Source organism: Dryobates pubescens, chromosome 1 (genome assembly GCF_014839835.1).
Source record: "Dryobates pubescens isolate bDryPub1 chromosome 1, bDryPub1.pri, whole genome shotgun sequence".
NCBI classification, from domain to species: domain Eukaryota; kingdom Metazoa; phylum Chordata; class Aves; order Piciformes; family Picidae; genus Dryobates; species Dryobates pubescens.
Window position 1 is genome coordinate 60797169 of NC_071612.1, and position 20249 is coordinate 60817417.

Sequence of the window (20249 nt, forward strand, 5' to 3'; positions counted from 1 at the left end):
TCCATGGCAGTGACCACTGCTAATGTTATCAGAAATAGTGCATGGAACAGCACAGCACTGTGCAGATGGACTTCTGTGCAGTTCATAAGAGAGAAAATCTTTTGGAACTTTCATTTTTATGGCAGACAAATTCTTAAACTGGAGCAGCAGTGATTATTTGGATCAGAGAATTTATCAGTTACACTTACACCCCCTGACTTCTGTAGGCTCTTTTTAATCTGTTCCTCCTCCACTCTCCCCAACATTTCTGAAGCACTTGTCTTCTTTCCAGCACTACCTCCTTCCAAACCACATCTACTTTTACTTATTTTCTTTGATATCATTCTGTTAATAGTGGTGATAAGGCTTTATCACAAGAATTTTCTTCAGTATCGAATAATAAATCTGTCCAGATTTTACACCAGTAAATGCCTGCAGAGGGTTCTTTCTCTCTCTGCAATCTCAACTGCTGGAGAGCAACTACTTCAGTGATCAGTGAAAAATATGACTAAAGGCATGACCTGACAGACTGCCAGTACAGAGAATGCCCATTTCTCTAATATTCACCAGCATTTTCACTCAATCAAACCAGATAAAAAGAAGCTTCAGTACTACTAAGTGATGTCTAACAACCAGGAGATTTCTTCCAAATAAACTCCTTTACTCCAGCTGAATGCTTATATACAGTAATTTAATAAAAACAGGTCTGTAAGGTATAGCAGGGGAATTCCTCAACTCAGCAAAGCTTCCTCCCACAACAGCCCATGCTTCATTGGTCTGTTCCCTCATTTTAAGCTGTTTGGCCACAACTTTCCTCTGTCAAAAATAATTTCATTCAACAGGCACAGGAATACATCTAAGGCATAGCATTAGAGTGTGTTCCACACAGTTGCTGCTGATGCTGCAGGAATTTGAGGAGGAGCCACACAGCTTGCCGAAGAACTAAGTTTTTCAGAGCAAGCAGCTTGTTTCCAATGAGGGAAAAGATGATGTTTAAAACAATTCTGTACAGCTGTCAAGAGCTAGCTTACTATAAAAGGTACAACACTGGCACAAAGCTGAAAGGGAAATATAACCTGAATCTTCTGCCTTCCTACCATCAAGCAGGTATTAAATCAAATCCACTCAGGATAATAATACAAATAATATTAATTAACAAGGTGTCTTCCATGTCTTTTGCAAGGAGCTATCTGTATCTGTGGCTCAGATCAAAACCATCAAGTACAACCTCAAGTTATCCCTGTACTCTAGAACTAACACCACTTTATTTAAATAATTCTTACTTGCCATGTCATCCTTAAGAATTTCATCAGTAAGAATCTGTTGGTTCCGGGAGAAAAAAAACACCTGATTTAGATATTTCTTTCTGCCTTAACAGATCAATTCAGCAAAGGCAGACATGAAAACCTTAGCTGCAGCAGAGCATTTCCAAGCTGCACCCCAGTTCAGGTGTCACTGTGGCAGTTAAGTTGATCATCCCATATGCTTACACATATATTTATATTTCACAGGATCACAGTATCACTAAGGTTGGAAGAGACCTCGAGGATCATCAAGTCCAACCTGTCACCACAGACCTCATGACTAGACCTTGGCACCAAGTGCCACGTCCAATCTCCTCTTGAACACCTCCAGGGACGGTGACTCCACCGCCTCCCCGGGCAGCCCATTCCAATGACGAATGACTTGCTCAGTGAAGAACTTTCTCCTTGAGTCTAAACTTCCCCTGGCACAGCTTGAGTCTGTGTCCCCCATTTCTTTGACAAGCTAAACAGACAGATATAGTAATATATGTTCATATGTATTCAGTATCACTAAGGTTGGAAGAGACCTCAAAGATCATCAAGTCCAACCTGTCACCACAGACCTCGTGACTAGAGTAGGGAGCACACTACTGCCCACTGCAGGCTTGAACTCATGACCTTCCCATTAAGGGTCTTATGCGCTATCAACTGAGCCACTTTTTATTGTATACTCTGTTCAGATTAGATTTTAGATTTTTTCACACTTTTGAAGCTCCCTGTTGATTTATCAAGAATTTTACCAAGAATTTAGAAAGTCCATCTGAAAGAGAAAACTTAAATTGACTTCAGTAATGTGCTTAGGTATATGCAGGAATAGAACTTAAAGGTTAATGTAAAAGTGTTACAGATACAGCACGACAGAGAGCATGGGTAGTTGTTAAGTGAATAGTGCTCCATAAAGTTGATGATATTAGAATGGCAGAGAAGAACGTGGCTAAAACACACACTAATATGCTTTACAGGCCTGTAAGAGAAACCATGTAGGCATCAGTGCCTCCCACAAAGTTACACTTGACACAGACTACAGAGACATAACATGGTATTTACAAAGTATAAAACTCTAGATTCAAATGCAGTAATCCTCACTGCTTCCTTTTAACTATTTTTAAGTTGTTCAGGGAAGAGTAGGTTGAAGCAGACTTTTCACACTGAGGAACAGGTCAAATTTATGAATATTTCTTCATATGAATTTGAATATAAATAAACATTACATTTCTCTCTCAAACAGAAATCACCACCACTTGTAGTCTGCCACATGTTGATATTTCATTTCAGCATTTCAATTAATACTTCTTTACGCATTTTATTATTGTAACTAGTCTCAGAGCATTGATGGGGTCATGAATATAATACCATCCCATACCATAAAATTTTAATATTTAACTAATTAAGGGTAATGATTAAAAATATTTTCTGATTTAAAGTTCCCTTTCTGCCTGTTAATAAATCAGCATTACATGAGAAGGGTTGCCTTTAATAACACAGAAAAATAATTCCAGTCAATTTTAAACATATAAGGAAGTACAGCTCCTTGAACTAGTATACTGAATAGTTAGGTGATTCTTTTAATATGCCTTCTCATATGAAAATATTTCCCATCAGTACTAAAGAGTGACCTCCCACAGCATTTAAAATTTTTAAAAAATTAAAGTCTTACAGTAACAGCATTATAAGGACACATCAGTATAATTTATATGCATTTACACTTGTTCTGCTTTGAATAGGGTAAAAAAGTACGACCTAATACCAAAGAATGTCATGAAATCCATACAAAATTGTTGGATCCATACAAAATTTCAGTTGCATTGAAATATCTCACATTTGCATTTCACTGAGAGTTTGTGATGATAAGCCATTTTGACTGCTTTTTCCTACCTACCTCTACTTCAAAGCTATAAATATTTGAAAGAAACGGTTTGCCCAGCCTGAAATGCTGAACTGTGCCTTTCTCCAGTCCCTTTGCAGCAGTAAAAACAAAAATGCAAAATAAAAATGATCCTTTTGCTGGGTGGGATTGTGCTATGTTAAGGAGAAAAAAAAAATACTCCCTCCACTCCCTCCAGCAGCTGCGTGTCATTAAAAATTAAATATAAAAAAAGTTTATTTTGTGATGTGTGTTTTTACCCTAGAGCAGATAGAATACATCAAAGAAGAGAAAATCCTCTTGATCCCTCAACTGTCTGAGAAAAAAACATAACATTTTAACAAGAGGCCCAAAAACTAGTGAACATTTAAATAGTTTCTTGTAACTTTTAATGGCCCTTGGAGTATTATCAGCCACAAAATTCCGTCATAATTTTCCACAGACTTCTTCTTGAACTTTGTTAGATACTTAATTGCTCTATCGTTTGACCCTGTCACATCTTTGAAATGTTACTTGTATTAGTTGCAGAAGGCATTCAGTTGTAGCAAATAGCCTTTTGATTGTCAAAGTGCTATAAAACAATAATTTGTTGCTTATTTTTCTTCGGATCTTTATTGATTTCATCTTGTCTGGCAAAGGTTTCATTTTTCTCTTAAGGGAAAATCTGGAATGATTCAAATGAGTACTCCCACGGGACTCATTTAATCCACTTAATGAAGCACAAATTGTTGTGTGTTTCTGAAACAAATAAACTATTAGGCTGTACAAGTCATGTTCTCTAAGAGCTGGAAGACATTATATGCACCAGGGAAGTGTGGAGACCCAGCTAACTTTGTGTTGACCTATGGAGCTAATAATTATGTAGCCCAATCCAAAGGTCTCCAAACCTTTTCAATGTTGAACACCCCTTGGTAAAACCTCTGAGCAGTCACTCCCCAAAATATGTATGTTATTTCTACATTATACAAATCATAGAATCATTTGAGTTGGAAAAGATCTTTAAGATCATTGAGTCCAACCATTCTGTAACTCTACCAATTCTGGTGCTAAATCATGTCCCTCAGCATCATATCTCTGTGTCTTTGAAACACCTCCAGGGATGGGGATTCAACCACTTCTACTATATTGTGTACATTATAAAATGTACATTAGAAAAGGATGAGAGAGATAAGAAATAAACACTGCTTTTTAAATATCCTTCAATTTAATAATGGTAAAAATATTTTCTTTCTGTAACCCAGTGAACTGTCCCTGAGTTATGTGCACCCCACCTGGAAGACCACTGGTCTGAACAGTAGCTGCAGAGGCTAAGTAACAGCAGAATGTGTCCAGCTCCCTCTCCATTCTCCCTCCCTCCCTCCCCACATCTGGTGCACCATGCCAGGGCTTACACCTCATATCTTAGTTCTCCTGAATGATCCTTGCTTCCAGCACTCTTCACATACACTGGTCCCAACCCCAAAGCACCCAACTGATCCAGTCTTCAAAGCCACAATGGAACCTTTGCTCCAGTCATTTAGGCACTACGTACAACTGCACACCTCAGAAAAAGCCTTTGTAAGCAGTCACATATAGAGTCGTATCAATAAAATTTTGCCATACTAAAAAGATCCAAAAATTATTTCCTACTGTAAGGTGAATTATTATTTGACTACAACTGAGAACATGCAATTGATGGTTGAATCTTATCCTGAATTTTAACTCCTCCAATAACTGCTAAGAAGGATCACTCCAGGCTGTCTATTGCCTTAGGAAAACAATCCAGTTCTTTCTTCATCAGGAAGCCAGCAACTACAGCCATCTATCAATGTGGCTTCTGCCTGTGCTGGCCCCTCATCTTATCATGGCCAGAAATGATGTTATTTCTGATCTGAAATTTTCTGATTTCATCAACTGTCTTTTAAGTGTGAGCTTTGAGGCCAACAGATTAAGTTTTCAAGTGGTCAAGAAATGTGAGTTACAGAGGCTTTGTAAAGAAGGCTTTATAAGGAAATCTGCAAACAAATCTCTCTTTTATAGAGCATTCTATCTGCAGACAGCTTGATAAGAAAATATGACCTGTATGGTGCTGTTTTTATAGGATAAAACCAGGCTTTTAATATAGAGCCAGAAAACTTGAGGAAGCCATTGCAAGCCATACAGTTAATGAGCTTACAGGAAAATGGAATGCTGAAGAGGCCAGGTCCTGGCTACATGATCTCCAGTAACTGCTGTTGTAACATGAAAACGTTTTTATTTTGGACTACTCTAAAATAATTGTGGAGAACAGATGCACTTGTAAATGACCTTGTTCTTTCCTTCATAAAGAGGCACAGGCAAAGACTATAAAATCTTTGTCCCCTCTTGTTTTTACAAAGAACAACTTATTTCTCAATATATTCTAAGCAGCAAACACACATTTTCCCTTCCCAGCTAGCGCCTTGTTTTATTCCAATCAAAAGCCACAAGGCAGATGTAAGACTGCCTACATTTCCTTACAGACATCTTACTGGTATTTCTTTTACTACTGCCAGACAGTTTCCTATTATTTTCCACATGAAGGCTCAGGTTTCAGAGAAACTTCCTTGCATGGTGTATAGAGATGCAGCTAAAGGTAACAGTTCAGGTGTAGTTGTAACAGCAAGATTTTTCACAACACAGATGGTGTGCTGAGCATGCTTCAATAGCTGTGTCAATAATTTTCATACACACATGGAGGCAGTCTGCACGCACCTTTCACCAGAGTGTGTTTGTCCGTGGGAGACGAGCGAGCAAGCACTCGAAGCTTTGGCCAGATTTTGTCAATCCGCTCTTGCTCAATCTGGGGGAGAGGAACACACAAAAAAAAACCCCACCCCAAAACAGGGAAGCTGTTAGGCTGTGATTAACAAAAATGTAAAATATATTTGTGTCAAACGATTCACTTCACTACCCTGCAACTTTTCTCCAAAAAGCAGAGAAAAATTAAAACAACCTTCACCACTGCAAAGGAGGCATGATCAAAAAAGGCAGCTTTCTACTATCAGATCTCAGTTGTTGGCTAACGTAGGCAAACTTTGCCACAGTGTCTAATCAGCTTTTCTTAACATCTTTATGAACAATTCCACTGAGATTCATGACTCTAGGTAAAGGACAGTGGATTTATCAAAGCTGATTAAACATCTTTACAAGTAGAGATTTATTGCTCTATTCCACATTTGAATCCAAGTTCTTCATTTTGGTGCCAATAATGCCGGGATTTTCTCTGTACACCAACAGCAACAAGGACAAATCCATGACATATACTAACATTCCCAGGATTCCATTAATCAGTCAATGCAAGGAGTAAATAACTGTGTTTATTCATTAATGATGGAATCATAGATACAGCAGACTTTACTTTTTCAAAGCTAGCTCCAGTAGTCTGTGTGTTAGCTTCATCTTTTATGAAGAGCTGAAAATCTGAAGACTAGATTAAGTTAGGCAAATAGAGTGAGTGGCTATAGCAGTACATCAGCTAAAGTGGTACAACAAAAGGAGAGGAGCTGATTCACTTTACAGATCTCATTTTTATGAGACAGGCTTGCAAATGGCTGTTGAGCTCTCTTCTCATTTCTGCTAACAAACCTGCTCCAATGTTAGTTTTGATTTCTTGCAGACTAGTGCTGTGGTTTTAAAACCTGCTGAATTGGGCAAGTGTTAAACTGATAGTGGCTTTGTATCATGAAAAACCAAGATGAGATTTTCACTGGTATTTTGAATTGCAAGAGGCTAGAGCTTGAAAGAAGCAGCAATCTCTCCAAGTAGCCTTGTACTGACACGCGCTGCAGGAGAAACATTGCAGTGTTGTCGTCTTCTTTAATAACATATCTACATTATGAATTACCTCTCCCTTCTCGTTCCGGATCCTCCTGTTAAACTCTTTCCCCTCAAGGCAGAGAAAGTCTTCTCCCGGATGAATGATTCCACATTTTATGGCGATGGCACGTGCTGTGTTGATGTTGTCTCCAGTGACCATGCGGACTGTAATTCCAGCTCGCTGGCACTTTCTTATGGCTTCTGGGACCTATAAATACAATATAACAGGAAAGAAAATTTCCAGATAAGAAATCAATGTAAGTCAGGTGTTTTCAATCAGAATGTTTTGAGGCTAAGAAATTCAGGAAGCAGAAAAATAAATCATACATTTGATGGCATAGAACCGTACTATTTCCCAAGTGAGGTTACATCACAGGCAAGGCAAATCTGGCATCAAGAAGCACACAAACCCATTTAGTAGATCACCTGCTTAAAGCTTCTCCTGGCTACAATAAAAGTACTCCTCTGCAGCTTTCTTTGGCCTTGAGTACCAAGCTATGGAATGTTGAACCCAGCATACTCAACATACACCTAAATACGATGAGAGAATACACGTATTTTGTACAGAAAAATACCTAACTTCTGATCCAAACTTTTCTTTCAATAAAAGCTGTAATCTAGCACTGTTACATCAATTCATGCATATCAACAGGTGGAATTCCTAAATAAATTTCAAGTGTCATGAATAATCCACATATTTCAAAACTGCAAAACTGAAACATGATTTTAGTCATTAGTTGATTTCCTACAGAAACTAATCAACAAAGAATGTGATTATGAAACAAATTTTAAGGATAATTATTAAAATTATATCAATAAAAAACTATTTAAGGGAGGGTATCAACATGGATATTACTAGCTATAAAAGCAATGCTTTACTATATCCTACTGCCAGTTGAGTACAGCTTGCTGGTCTTATACCTAAAATACAGATTAAGTGTATTGCAGAAGTCAGTGCCAATTAGAGTGGATCAATCTCATCCATTAGGACAGAAAATATTAAGGAGACGCCATCTACAACATTACACTGTTAATTTTGTGCATTTCTTTCTGTGCATTATTTAAGCATGTGCCACTGCTGAGGGCAGGACATGAACTTTTACATAACAGCCACTGCTATGATCCAGTGTGGCTGCGCTTCTAATGATTTCATGGGCCACAAAGGCTCTTAGACATCTTGGACCACATATTAAACACTCTTAAACCATACTGTAGATCATGATTATTCTAATCACTGAATACAACTTCATATTGTTTCTGCATCTTTCTTAAAGGCAGTTGTGAAGCTTCTGTTTTCCAAAATGCCTCACTAAACTAACCCCCAGTTGAAGCGCAGACTAGTTCTTTTCCCACGACTATGAGCAAAATCACTCCACCCTCAGACTGCATCCACAGAATGTGCTGTTTGCAGAATGACTCTGTCACTGCAGATTACAGTACCAAGATAAAAGTTCAACGACAGAGGTTTATCTTCCCGTCTCCTCATGTCTGCTCACTGAGAGTTTTCTTTCCAAAAGTGGTATCCTGGAAACATTATTTGGACCTGAAGCCTTTTAACATTATGAAATGGACTTTTATGGGACACATACAATCAGATTAAATCTATTACTTAAGCAAATGACTCCTGATTTACCCAGTTTCCACATTAATAATCCTGACTATATCCCATTTGCCAATTTGGAATGCCCTTAGTATCCACTTTACTGTGGTGACCCCTCATACATATGATGTGACAGATTTAGATGACTTTCTGTAAGACCAGCATGAAGGAGAAAAATAAATTACAGTGCACCCAGAAAAAAATGGTCTGCTCACACAAAGTGCCAGCCCTATTAACCAAGGGCATGGGAGGACAACCTAGTTTCAAGTACATCTCACATATAACTAGAAAAATAATTCTATTTTCCTCTTCTCTCATTTTTTGGACAGCTGGTGGGTGGTATCTGATTTAATACTGTGTACAGTAATTACAGTTAAAATATTGTTCATATTTTTTTTATTGCTGTAAGGGAGAAAGAGTGTTGGCAGACTGAGTGGGCAGTGGAAGCAGATATTTTCCACCAGTTTTGCAGAGCTTAAGTACACGTTTTAAAATGTTCTGGTTTATTTTCTCCCTGCAAAGAACACCTTCTAATGCATGCATGCATGCATACATGCATAAATTATCCACTGCAGGAATATCTGTCAGAATCAGGTGACAAATAAATAGGTGACATTTGGAAGTGATTTATGTTCCTCTCCCAGAAATAACAGATTGTAGGCGTACATTGGCAAATCAGTGTAAGCCAGTACAGACTCATTAAAATCAATCCAGGAATACTGTCAAAATCAACAGAGAAATCTCTACAAGAACAAGACATCATTCTGTTTGTTCTCGTCTTGTATATTTACCCAAGAAAAACACCCAACACACACACACACATGCTCTCAGAGATAAATATCAAGCAGGTATTTCTGTGCTCGATCAGAACAGCTGCTGATAATGAACGAGCTCATGTCTGAATTAACCTAGGAATTGTACAAAAGTCATGGGTACCCAGTGACCATACTCCAGATAAAACTGGTCAGGTGCTGGACATCATGAATAATTCATCCAAGCAGTTTCTTTTAATGTATGGAAGGAAATGCAAGTGCAAGAAAGCACCCAGCAATATCATCAAAAGAGACACTCAATCTCTGAACCCATGCTTGCATGACACCACTGACACCAAAGGTATCCATGTATGGAAATGCTCCAAGGATGAGCATGAGCAACGTACCACAGGAGCTCTGTGGAAACAAGGAGGCTGCCACTGTGCCTGTGTTAACTCCAACAGTCATATTAGGGAAAACACTAAGCCTTCCCTAGGAAAAATGGGAATGGAATTTAAAGGGAACTACAGGCTGCCAGGATGGTGACATAGGGTTGTTCCACTGCAGTTACCTCACCCATCATTTCTGTCAGAATAAATCCTGATATCCTTGAATACTGAGAATATTAATAAACTGGTAGAGGCTGTATCATTTCCAACTTTTTATGTTCTTGAAAGCATTTATAGAAAGCACTTAGAAAATTCATAAAGTTCAGTAGCAACTCTAATTAATGGGTTTAATTCTGGCCAAATACTCATTTCCCTTAGAGCAGTCCACTATTTGCACAGACAATGGTAATTTCACCACTGCAATAAATACATATATAAAATGATATCCCCTCTAAGTCAGATATTCCATACCTGAGCACTATTCCTGATTTTTATGGTTTTCTTCTGGTATGGGGTGGTTTTGGGTTAGGTTTTTTGGTTTTGTGGTTTTGTTAGGGTTGGTTTTTTTGCTGAAATTTATTTTTCTTAAGGTGCTGCTACTGCTTTTTACTGATGTTTGAAGTAGTAGTAATTTAAATATTGCTTTAATTTTCCTTGTGATACCATTATCACATTAAAATTGTCCAAGAAAAGACAAAGAGGAAAAAATCCCTCCCAAAATGTCCCACAAAACATCTGTACAGTATGTGGTAAAATTGTTAAATTCTATATGTTTTATTGTGTGCCTTGCAATGAAATAAGAAGTGTTACTGAATGTTCTGGTGTTACATGACAAGAAATTCAATACATTATTCAAATAATTATCTAGAAATAAAATGTTTTTCCTGCCTGCATCTTCTTTGATCCTTTACGCAGAAGTCAGACTCAACCTCTTTATTTTTAGCAACACTATTCATTTTTACCCCTGGCTCCTAAGAAATTGTTCCCTACAAGATAAGAGCATTGCTCTTATAAAACACACTCATAAGAACGACATGAAAGGGTAGTTTGCAGCTATTTTCAATAATAACTGCAAATCCCACTGCTGCCCATTCCCCCCATCTGTCACACCACGCATCACCTAATTTACAGATATTCCCTATAATGTATCACAAATCAATTGTGGAGGGAAATAGAGGCTGACTACAGTACAAGTGGCCACTGACAATTACAACATTCTGAGTTTATATCTGTATCAGCTACAGCATTAAGGGATCATTGTAGACAAAGGATGCAAAGAATGTTTTAAAACATTTTTAAACACTTGAGATGTCAGGTGCAGGGGCAGATGGATTAGCAGGAGGAGAGCATCCGATGACAGATAAACTAAATGATGTTTATCTGATGACTGTGGAGATACAGAGTTAATCACACCCTTTCCACTCAAGAAAGATTCACTTTATATTACAACCTTCTTGATACTAAAAAAAAACCCCAAGAATATCCATTATCACACAAACATAGTTATGCAGTTGCTACCTGCAGTTGTAATTAGTTCATGCTAGTTTCCAACGTTACAGTAGACAGAAGTATCTAAAAGCCTACTTTATAAAGGCTTGGGGAGATAAATCAGATTAATTCATACTTTTGATGTTTTACTAAATAAAAAATAGAAATTTCCTAACATGTCTGGCATTGCCACCAATTCTCAATGGATCAAATACAAAGATTTAGATGTGATTAAAAAAAAATCCATCAAAAATGTAAAACTAGACTGCGTATTTAAAAAAGCCCAAAGGTTGGTACCAAACTACTTACTACTGCTGCAGAACCCACCCTTTTTGTATAAGAGGAACTGAGTTATTTTTCAATGACCTTATTCTGAAGTGAGCCACAGTCATTAATCATCCATTGAAGTAACAGCAGAACCAAGGAGTGGATTTCTCGGCATGAAACAGGAGGGCACCAGCCGCCCTCCCCAATTGCAGGAGGTGCTGGGGCAGCTGCAGCTCTGCCTACACAGCAGCCGTGGCCACACACACATGGTTGAGTCAGCGAGAAAAGCACCAAAGATAGCCAATATGCCTCCATTTTATGCTCAGCACTTTCAACTTTGGGAGCACCTTCTGTCATTGTTTCCAAAGTGTAAAACCACATCAATTCTACACTGCCAAGATTCATTATCAAGCCCTGTATACACTGGTCAGAGCCCCAATTTCTACCTCCTAATCTACCCTTTGTAGCAATATAATTTACAAGCATAGTAGCAGGCACATGCTTCCAATGTGCACTCCCAATATTTATTTGCTCTGCTTAATTGAGCTGAAATTTTAGTCATACTGTCATGAGCCATGTAGCCTCCATGAAATCGGCAGCCCCTCCATGGCAAAGGTTTTTCCTGTCCAAATATATTTAAAATTAGTAGCCACCAGTTACAATCTTCAATTAGTGAAGTGGCAGCTGCTACAGTAAATCACAAAACTCTCAGAGTGTGCAATTTCTGTGGAAGGCAAATACATTGCAGTTACAATCAAGGCACTTAGCCCCTGCACATCTTTTCTTTACTGATGAGTTGCACATCAGTGCATTACTTCAAGGAAAATTATTTAATATATGTGAGCATAATAAAACTTCTACTGATCAGTCCTCCTCTATAGTACTCCTTGAGCAGAGGTTAAGTCATCTCAATCCTGCAGCTCACAAAGTCCTATTTTGCTTTACTTAAATTAAATATTGGTTGATTAATAATTGATTTTTGTCAGGTTAATTATTTGCCTTTTGGTCGAGAGAGGCCTATTTCTAAAGCTCATTTCCATCTTCTTCGACAGAGATAATTAATAAAAATTAAAAATAAAAAAAGAAAAGATAAAAGCTGTAAGAAATCTTTAGTTCAATTTACGTTCAGTCCTATGATAAATGCTTTATAACATAAGAATTCAACATACCTCTGGCCTTACTGGGTCTTCAATGCCAACAACACAAATGCAAGTCAGGTCAGATAAAATGTCATTCTCATTGTCCCAGTCAGGCTCTGGGCTGCTGTTAAAGTCTCGGAAAGCAACACAGATGGTTCTCAGTCCATCACAAGCCATAGGTTCAATCACTTTCTTCACCATTTCATCTCGGTCCCGTGGTCTGAAGATACGAGGTTCACCAGCTGAATTAAGGATCCTAGAACACCTATTTATTTAAGGAGGGTCCAGGGGGGGGAAAGAAGAAGACAAAAAAAAGTTGACTGCCTATTTGCAATTACTGCTGAAAATTATTTCCTTGTATCAGCTCATTTCATTCAACACTTTCCCCTTTGATGGTAAACTAAATTTCTAGTGCAAATTTCTAGATTAAACAACAAAATTCACTACTGAAACATCAGAGAGAAGTTGTCAATTATTACAGAGACTCCAAGAGCCCTTCATCCATTGTTTTCTCAACAGCCATGTAATTAATGAGCTGACAACTTACAATGAAACTGCAAAATCCTTATTTTCATGGCTCAACATAAGGAATCCAGTCATAAAGAACCAAATGTAGACCCAATTCTTTAACTAGCCAATGAAAAGAAAAATAAGCCTAACGGTTTTGCAAGAGTAAGCTCTTAAAAAACCCTAGAAAAGCACAGTAAGAATTTATACTACTAAAGTGTGTCAGACTTCTACTGGAAGTAGCAAATTCGAAATACCCACATGGGATGTGTTTGCATTTTGGAAGAACACAGCAACTAATCCCTTGAACTTACTTCTTCAGAACAATTTCCGAAGCTCCTTTGCTGTACATCCGGAAGCTACCATCTGGCATTTTAATGACCGTACTCATTGACTTTCTCACAGAGTTGAAGGTGTAAACTTTATAGAGCTTCTCCTCGGGGATGAGGTTCCGCACAGGCTCATAATCCTGCTTCAAATCCAGGACAAATCCCAAGAGGCCACACTCCGTCTTATTGCCCACCTGGCGAGGCAGACCACCCTCTTTTTCTGGTGGCTGAAGAGAAGAAAACATCAGATGTGAATTTCTCTAATGATAAGCAGCACACGATGCCTTCCAAACAATTAATACCAAAGTGACAGAGTGCAGTGAAAGATCTGAAACTAAATGTGTAGTCATGCTTCTTCCACTTTTCAAGAGCAATCAAAAATCCACAGAGCTGTAACAGATCTGAAGCAGCTATTTTCACTCTGAGGAAAATTCCTCTGGACAAAGATCTGCATTTGGTCTCTTGCATTTCTTATATTTAAATTGGCCATTGGCAGCTGAGCACCTTGTGATGGTTAGGCAATAATGCATAATTTAAAATTAAATAACTTACTTCATGGTCAAAACCCATTCATCCTCATTTCTCACAAACAGGCAGTTTTTCTCACTTCCTTAGAACTAAGTTGTGTTGCTGACTTTCACAGTTTAACCTACCAGGTATGTTGTTATATAAATCTCCAATTAATCATAACAGTAAATCTCAGTGAAAAAAATGGTATTTCCAACAATCTATAAAATAACAGTTCTGCATCTGAAAGCACCTCTCTCTAGAACTGCCATATTTTACTCTGCTGCTTTAGACAAGAAATGCTTTATATGCTAGACAAACTGGAGTAAACTAAACATTTTGCAACTCCTCACAATTCAAAGGACAAGGAAGGCTTTAACCTCCTTGTTCAAAATATAAACAAGCACACATTTCATGTATATTTCATTGTTCACAATCTCTCTTGAAGGTGTAATAAGCCCCAAGCAAAAGGTTCCTGTGCTGCCAAAACTCTAGATTGACTCAAAGCAATCTCTGTGTGAATAACAGACTGCTTATAACTTACATTTTTCTTATACTCAGTAGAATTACAAAATGCTGCTTAAGTCAGGACTGAGCTTTATTTCTGGAAACCAAAAGAAGGGAAAGTCCTTTCCCAGCTTTACTCCCCACTCAAAAAAAAATAAAATTTTGCTTTGATTCCAGACAGAATTGTAAATCATCATTTTCAACGTGACTTAAACTTCTGCCTCACATTCTGCAGAATTAAGACTGCAGGACTATATTCAGAATCCATGTTTAATTTCACTGTAGACTATAAAATCCAGCCTGCTTCAGAAATGGGATTCCTAAGGAGATGTAATTCCTTTAGGAATGGGAATGTGGGATGATGGATAATGTAGAGAATGATTAAAGCTGCAAAGCAGTAATCCTACTTGGATTTGAATTCTTGTAACAAGTATAGACACAAAAAGGGAAAAGAGCGACCTTTAAGTATTACTAAATAAGTAAATATTCCAGATACCCACCAACAGTAGCTGGTTTCAATAATGAAGGTCAGATAGATTATAACAGAATGGCCTAAAATTGAAGTAAGCATGGATTTATCCATAAGAAAAATCTATAAGAATTATCTCTTCCCCCCCCATGAAAATCATCTTTCTAACACTAGGAAAATACATAGCTGGTGAAAGATTAATCTAATTTCTTTTCCAGACAGAGGCATCTATGGTGATCAATACATAATAATCCAAAAGTCTCTGACTAAAAGAGGTTTATCCTTCCAAAAAGAGTTGCAACATCTTTCTTCTACACAAACCATCATTTTTACTGCATTATATGGATCACATTTATGTTGCAGTGCATTTTAGTGTTGCTCCAGGGTCAATGTAAAACACTGAAACTCAGCAAAAATGCTAATATGATATATTAATTTTATTATATGCTGTAACAACTTGCCCTGCTATAATCCCATTAAACTGTGATGCAACTTCCCTTTGGATTCTCAAATTCACTTAAGAATCCCTAATTGAAAACCCAAGTGCTTGTAGTTATGTGTATCTGGAAGGATTCTTATATGCAGTGGGTAAGAAAATCTTAGGAGACAGAAAAATATTCTTTAAAATACAGTTCTGTTAAATAAATAAATAAGGTTACTTTTCATGACACTGCAGGCACACAGTTCCTGAAAACACTCTACAAACATCTGGTTTCTCACAGAAACCGAGGAATCACCTTCACTGCCTGGGTAGTGAAAACTAATTGCATATCATATAAACTCTTGCCATTTTAGATCTAAAGCCTCTTTCTGTTGTCTCTGCCACTGAAGTCAGTGAATTCTGACACTGATTTAAATGTGGACAGGATCAAGCCACCAGCAAATTAAGCAATTCCAGCCACTGGAAACCAAGGAAAGATACAAATTTAATTCCACCACAGACATATAATCCTAGACAAGAGGTCATTTATATACATGGTTTCGTCATATCTGATGTGAAGGGATATTGAGAAATTAAAATCTACCCACATTTCACAATACATACAACTAAACATTAGAGTCCTTCTAAAATTATTTATTTCAACAAAAAAGAGATCACTCTCTCCTCTTACTGTAGTCTAAAAATGTATTTCTTTTAGAGAACATCTTTAGCCTGAAAATACGTAAGCAAGGGGAAAACACACCAGTGAAAAGAAAATGAACAGACATCTCAGGAAGGTTTCAAAATCTAACAAGTGGCCACCTCCCTCTAGAGCAGCTGGTGTCTCCATATTCCTTGTACATTACATTACAATAAAGCATATGGTGGTGAGAGCTGGCAAATAGCACTTCCTCTCCTCTACTGTTTCAGCTCAAAATCTATATGCCAAAACCAGTCTCCTTGCAGATTGTTCTTGACAATCCTTTGCAGAAGCTGCTGGCTTTTAAAACTTCCTACTGTGCTGTATCTAAATTTATTTCTTGCTGAAATCTGCAGTTTATGGCACCTGGAAAACAATTAAAAGGCCAGCCCAAAGAGGTTACTTTTGAATAACTAACTAGGAACTACTCCATTGACTCCTCGGAGAATGAAATCCCTTTGACAACGTATAAAACTGTGGCTGGTGAATAGGAACTGAAGTCTTTGTGAATGCAGTCTCCCAAGAGCTCAATGGAAGATCTTTTACCAGTCGCACTGTACAATCTTCTACAAGGTGGAGACTGATCCAATACCTTCCTCCAATAACGGCTTTCTAGTGATCCTTGTAAAATATTTTCAACTGCTTCTGCCAAGTCTTTATATTATTGATGCACTAATCACGTTTATTGTACGTAAATACTTGCATGCAAACCAAACTGCAGGCAGATGTTAAGACAACAGATGTCACAACTATCAAATCAAAATAGGTTTCTAGGTCAAAGTACACCTGTGTTATTAAAGCTTAAAACCACCAACCCATGAGCTCATATTGACCTACTACTGAATTTGGGTTACAAAAGGAATTGTCAGAATTATTTCACTGGAAAATAATCTGCAGGTGAAGAGGGAAGAAGGAAGATAGAACTGTGGGTATAACTTGAAGAGGTGATTCCATTTCTGAAATAGAACTGTGGGTATAACTTGAAGAGGGGATTCCATTTCTGAAATTACATTAGGAAATGATAATGCACCATTTTTACCACAACACTAACTAAGCCTCATTTTTCTCATTGACCCTTTTCATGCAAAAAGAGAGGAACTGACAAGAAGATCCAAGCAGTCTTTTGAAATTAAAATGTTAGTTACGAATTCATAATTATCTGAAGTCTTTGTTTCATGCTATTATGCTGTTTTCTACAACTGAACTACTCTTTCAGAGTAATGATAATTGTAAATACACCAAATTTATCACAATTTAAAAAATTAACTTTTCCAGAATATTATGTCCATATCAAATGTTCCATTTCAAATCCATTCACAATAGGTAAACACACAGAGGAAAACAGATTTTAAAAGTTAAACTGGGAAAATTCCCCCTCTTTTTACTAAAAAAACAAGAACAACCCCCCTAAAAAAACCCCCAACAACCAAACACAAAAAACCCCAACCTGGAGCAGGATGTGCAGTAATTTTCTGTGTATATTTAAACATGATCAGTGTAAAATTTAAAATATTCAAGCAGGATGCATGCTCCTCAAACCACCTGGAGAACTACTGAAATACTACAGCACTGTCCAATTCAGAGATAACTCCCTTCTTACATAACAGAAAACATCTAAAGCAAGATTAGAACATAGTAAATTTATAATCAAGTTTATATCACCTGCATTCAACTGACTTCAAGCTAAACCAGGATGCAACAGAAAGTTGATTAAATCTCCTCTGGAAGTAGGCTGAGTTTGATGTGCAAAGATTTGCAGACAAAAATTTTTGTTACACTTTCAGTTTACTTAACAATCTTACGTGACTTTTCCCAAAAAGACTGTGGATCTTCTCTTTGGATTTATTGTTATTATTTACTGGCTTTATACCTTCATACCTTCAATGCTATCCCAGCACATAGCACACTGCTAGCTTTCCAGGCAGCCCACAAATAGTGCGCATCACAGTATCACAGAATCACCAAGGTTGGAAGAGACCTCAAAGATCATCAAGTCCAAACTGTCACCACAGACCTCATGACAAGACCATGGCACCAAGTGCCACATCCAATCCCCTCTTGAACACCTCCAGGGATGGTGACTCCACCACCTCCCTGGGAGAAAGGAGAAATGACTAGGATGATACTAAATTAAATGACTAGGATGATACTAATTAAACCAACTCCAAAATGTTATTAGGATTTTTAAATAAACTTCTTGTAGGTTAAACCAAAGAAGACTAAAACAGCATCCTAAAGATAAATTTCACTACCTACACCTGAGAAAATAGTTAAAATGCTATGAATTTACTTTCCTAAGGTCTTTATTTAGGCATAGAAATTAGTCTTTGTATCTTGTGCAGATTCTCATATTTGCTACACTTGAGGATGCATCTTGAATAACGTTATTGACTTGACTGATGAGGAAGATCACAACTTCTCTTCAGATTGCTTGCAATTTTAAGTAGTTTTTTTTCATGTCAATGATTAATAAGTTGTCTCTGTTTTATACTGAGCAGAGAAAAGAATATGCTTTCTGATAACATACGTGCTATTTTACCGCTCCAAATCATCTCTGCAAGGTACAATGCTGTGGAAATTCAGTTAAATTAAAGTCAAAAGTCAGTCTGAATTGGGGTCAGCATAAGGGATTGAAAAAGAACAGTTCACAACTTGGAGCTGATTGCATAATCATTTCAGCATCAGAAGAAACACACTGCACTAGCCTTACATACCATTCTGATCTCACTCACTGGACTTAAGACCAACACTGAAAAGTTTAAAGGTTTGATAACCTCTTTTATTCTTATGCACCCTGCTGTGTGTCTACTCATTCACTTATCTCATGTCTGTTCAGCAAAAAGTAAAATTTATCACCTTATTACCTTCAGAGGGATAAATTGTTTTTGTACCAATACAGATCACTTCCTTTACTTCATCTGAAGCTCAGGAAAAGCAATTCAATTCCAAAGATGTAGATGTTGCATCCTTCAAGGAGGGTGAGCTTCTAAATGCCCAACTTAGATAATTTTGCCCCATAACACATACTTTAGGTCCTATGGTTACCCAGTCATCATTTCAAAGCCCTGTGGTATGTACACTTGGAATCTGTCTCTAAAGCAGACAAGAAAACATGCTGAGGAACCCTCTAATAGATGTTGTACGTGCTCTGGTAACTCAGATCAGACATACTTTGTCAGTACAACAGGATTTGTGTTTCACACAGTACATAATGGTGTCACACAGTGCTGCACAGAAGCAAGAAAAATATTGCAGGCTGGGATGTGATATAAGCAATGCTCATACAGCTACAGTCTTTAACAAGATACTCGATAACATAGAATTTCTGACAGAGAGGACTCCTGGTGGCATGTATTTTGGATACAGAGATTGCCAACAGCTGTTTTGTAGGAAGAAGCATCATAGAATCAACCAGGTTGGAAGAGTCCACGATCATACAGTCCAACCTATCACCCAGCCCTATCCAATCAACTAGACCATGGCACTAAGTGCTTTATCCAGTCTTTTCTTTAAGATCTCCAAGGACAGCAACTCTACCACCTCCCTGGGCAGCCCATTCCAGTGGCAAATCACTCTCTCTGTGAAGAACTTCTTCCTAATATCCAGGCTGAACCTCCCCTGGCACAACTTGAGACTGTGTCCCTTTGTTCTGTTGCTGGTTGCCTGGGAGAACAGACCGACCCCTATCTGGCTACAACCTCCCTTCAGGTAGTTGTAGACAGCAATGAGGACTCCCCTGAGCCTCTTCTTTTCCAGGCTAAACAACCCCAGCTCCCTCAGCCTCTCCTCATAGGGCTTGTGTTCCAGGCCCCTCAGCAGTTTCGTTGCCCTTCTCTGGACACGTTCCAGTACCTCAACATCTCTTGAATTGAGGGGCTTGGAACTGGACACAGGACTGAGGGTTTGGTCTGACCAGTGCTGAGTATAGGGGAAGAATAACCTCCCTTGTCCTGCTGGCCACATGATTCCTGATATAGTCCAGGATGCCACTGGCCTTCTTGGCCACCCGGGCACACTGCTGGCTCATGTTCTGACAGGAAGGATTAAACAGGAGGTGATAGGAGAAAGGAAAGTGGCTTTGGTAAATTCCCCTTTATTGACAAGTCTCTCCCTTTTTCGTTAAACACTTCCTTTGTCATTTAGACACTCAAATATCTCTGTCAGGCAGGAGGACATGGAGTGTTTGAATTAGAAATCAATAGAAGGGTACA

General features: G+C 38.0%; 1 protein-coding gene across 1 annotated transcript in view; it reads right to left on the minus strand.

The window, feature by feature from the left end:
- Positions 1-20249, minus strand: part of ATP2B2 (ATPase plasma membrane Ca2+ transporting 2) — a 247399-nt gene that overhangs the window by 39371 nt on the left and 187779 nt on the right. Inside the window, exons 12-15 of the mRNA XM_054166708.1 lie at positions 13420-13661; positions 12629-12863; positions 6992-7171; positions 5860-5947 (exon numbers count right to left, since the gene is read on the minus strand). Of these exons, the coding sequence (XP_054022683.1) occupies positions 5860-5947; positions 6992-7171; positions 12629-12863; positions 13420-13661 (745 nt within the window). The remainder of the gene's footprint in view (positions 1-5859; positions 5948-6991; positions 7172-12628; positions 12864-13419; positions 13662-20249) is intronic.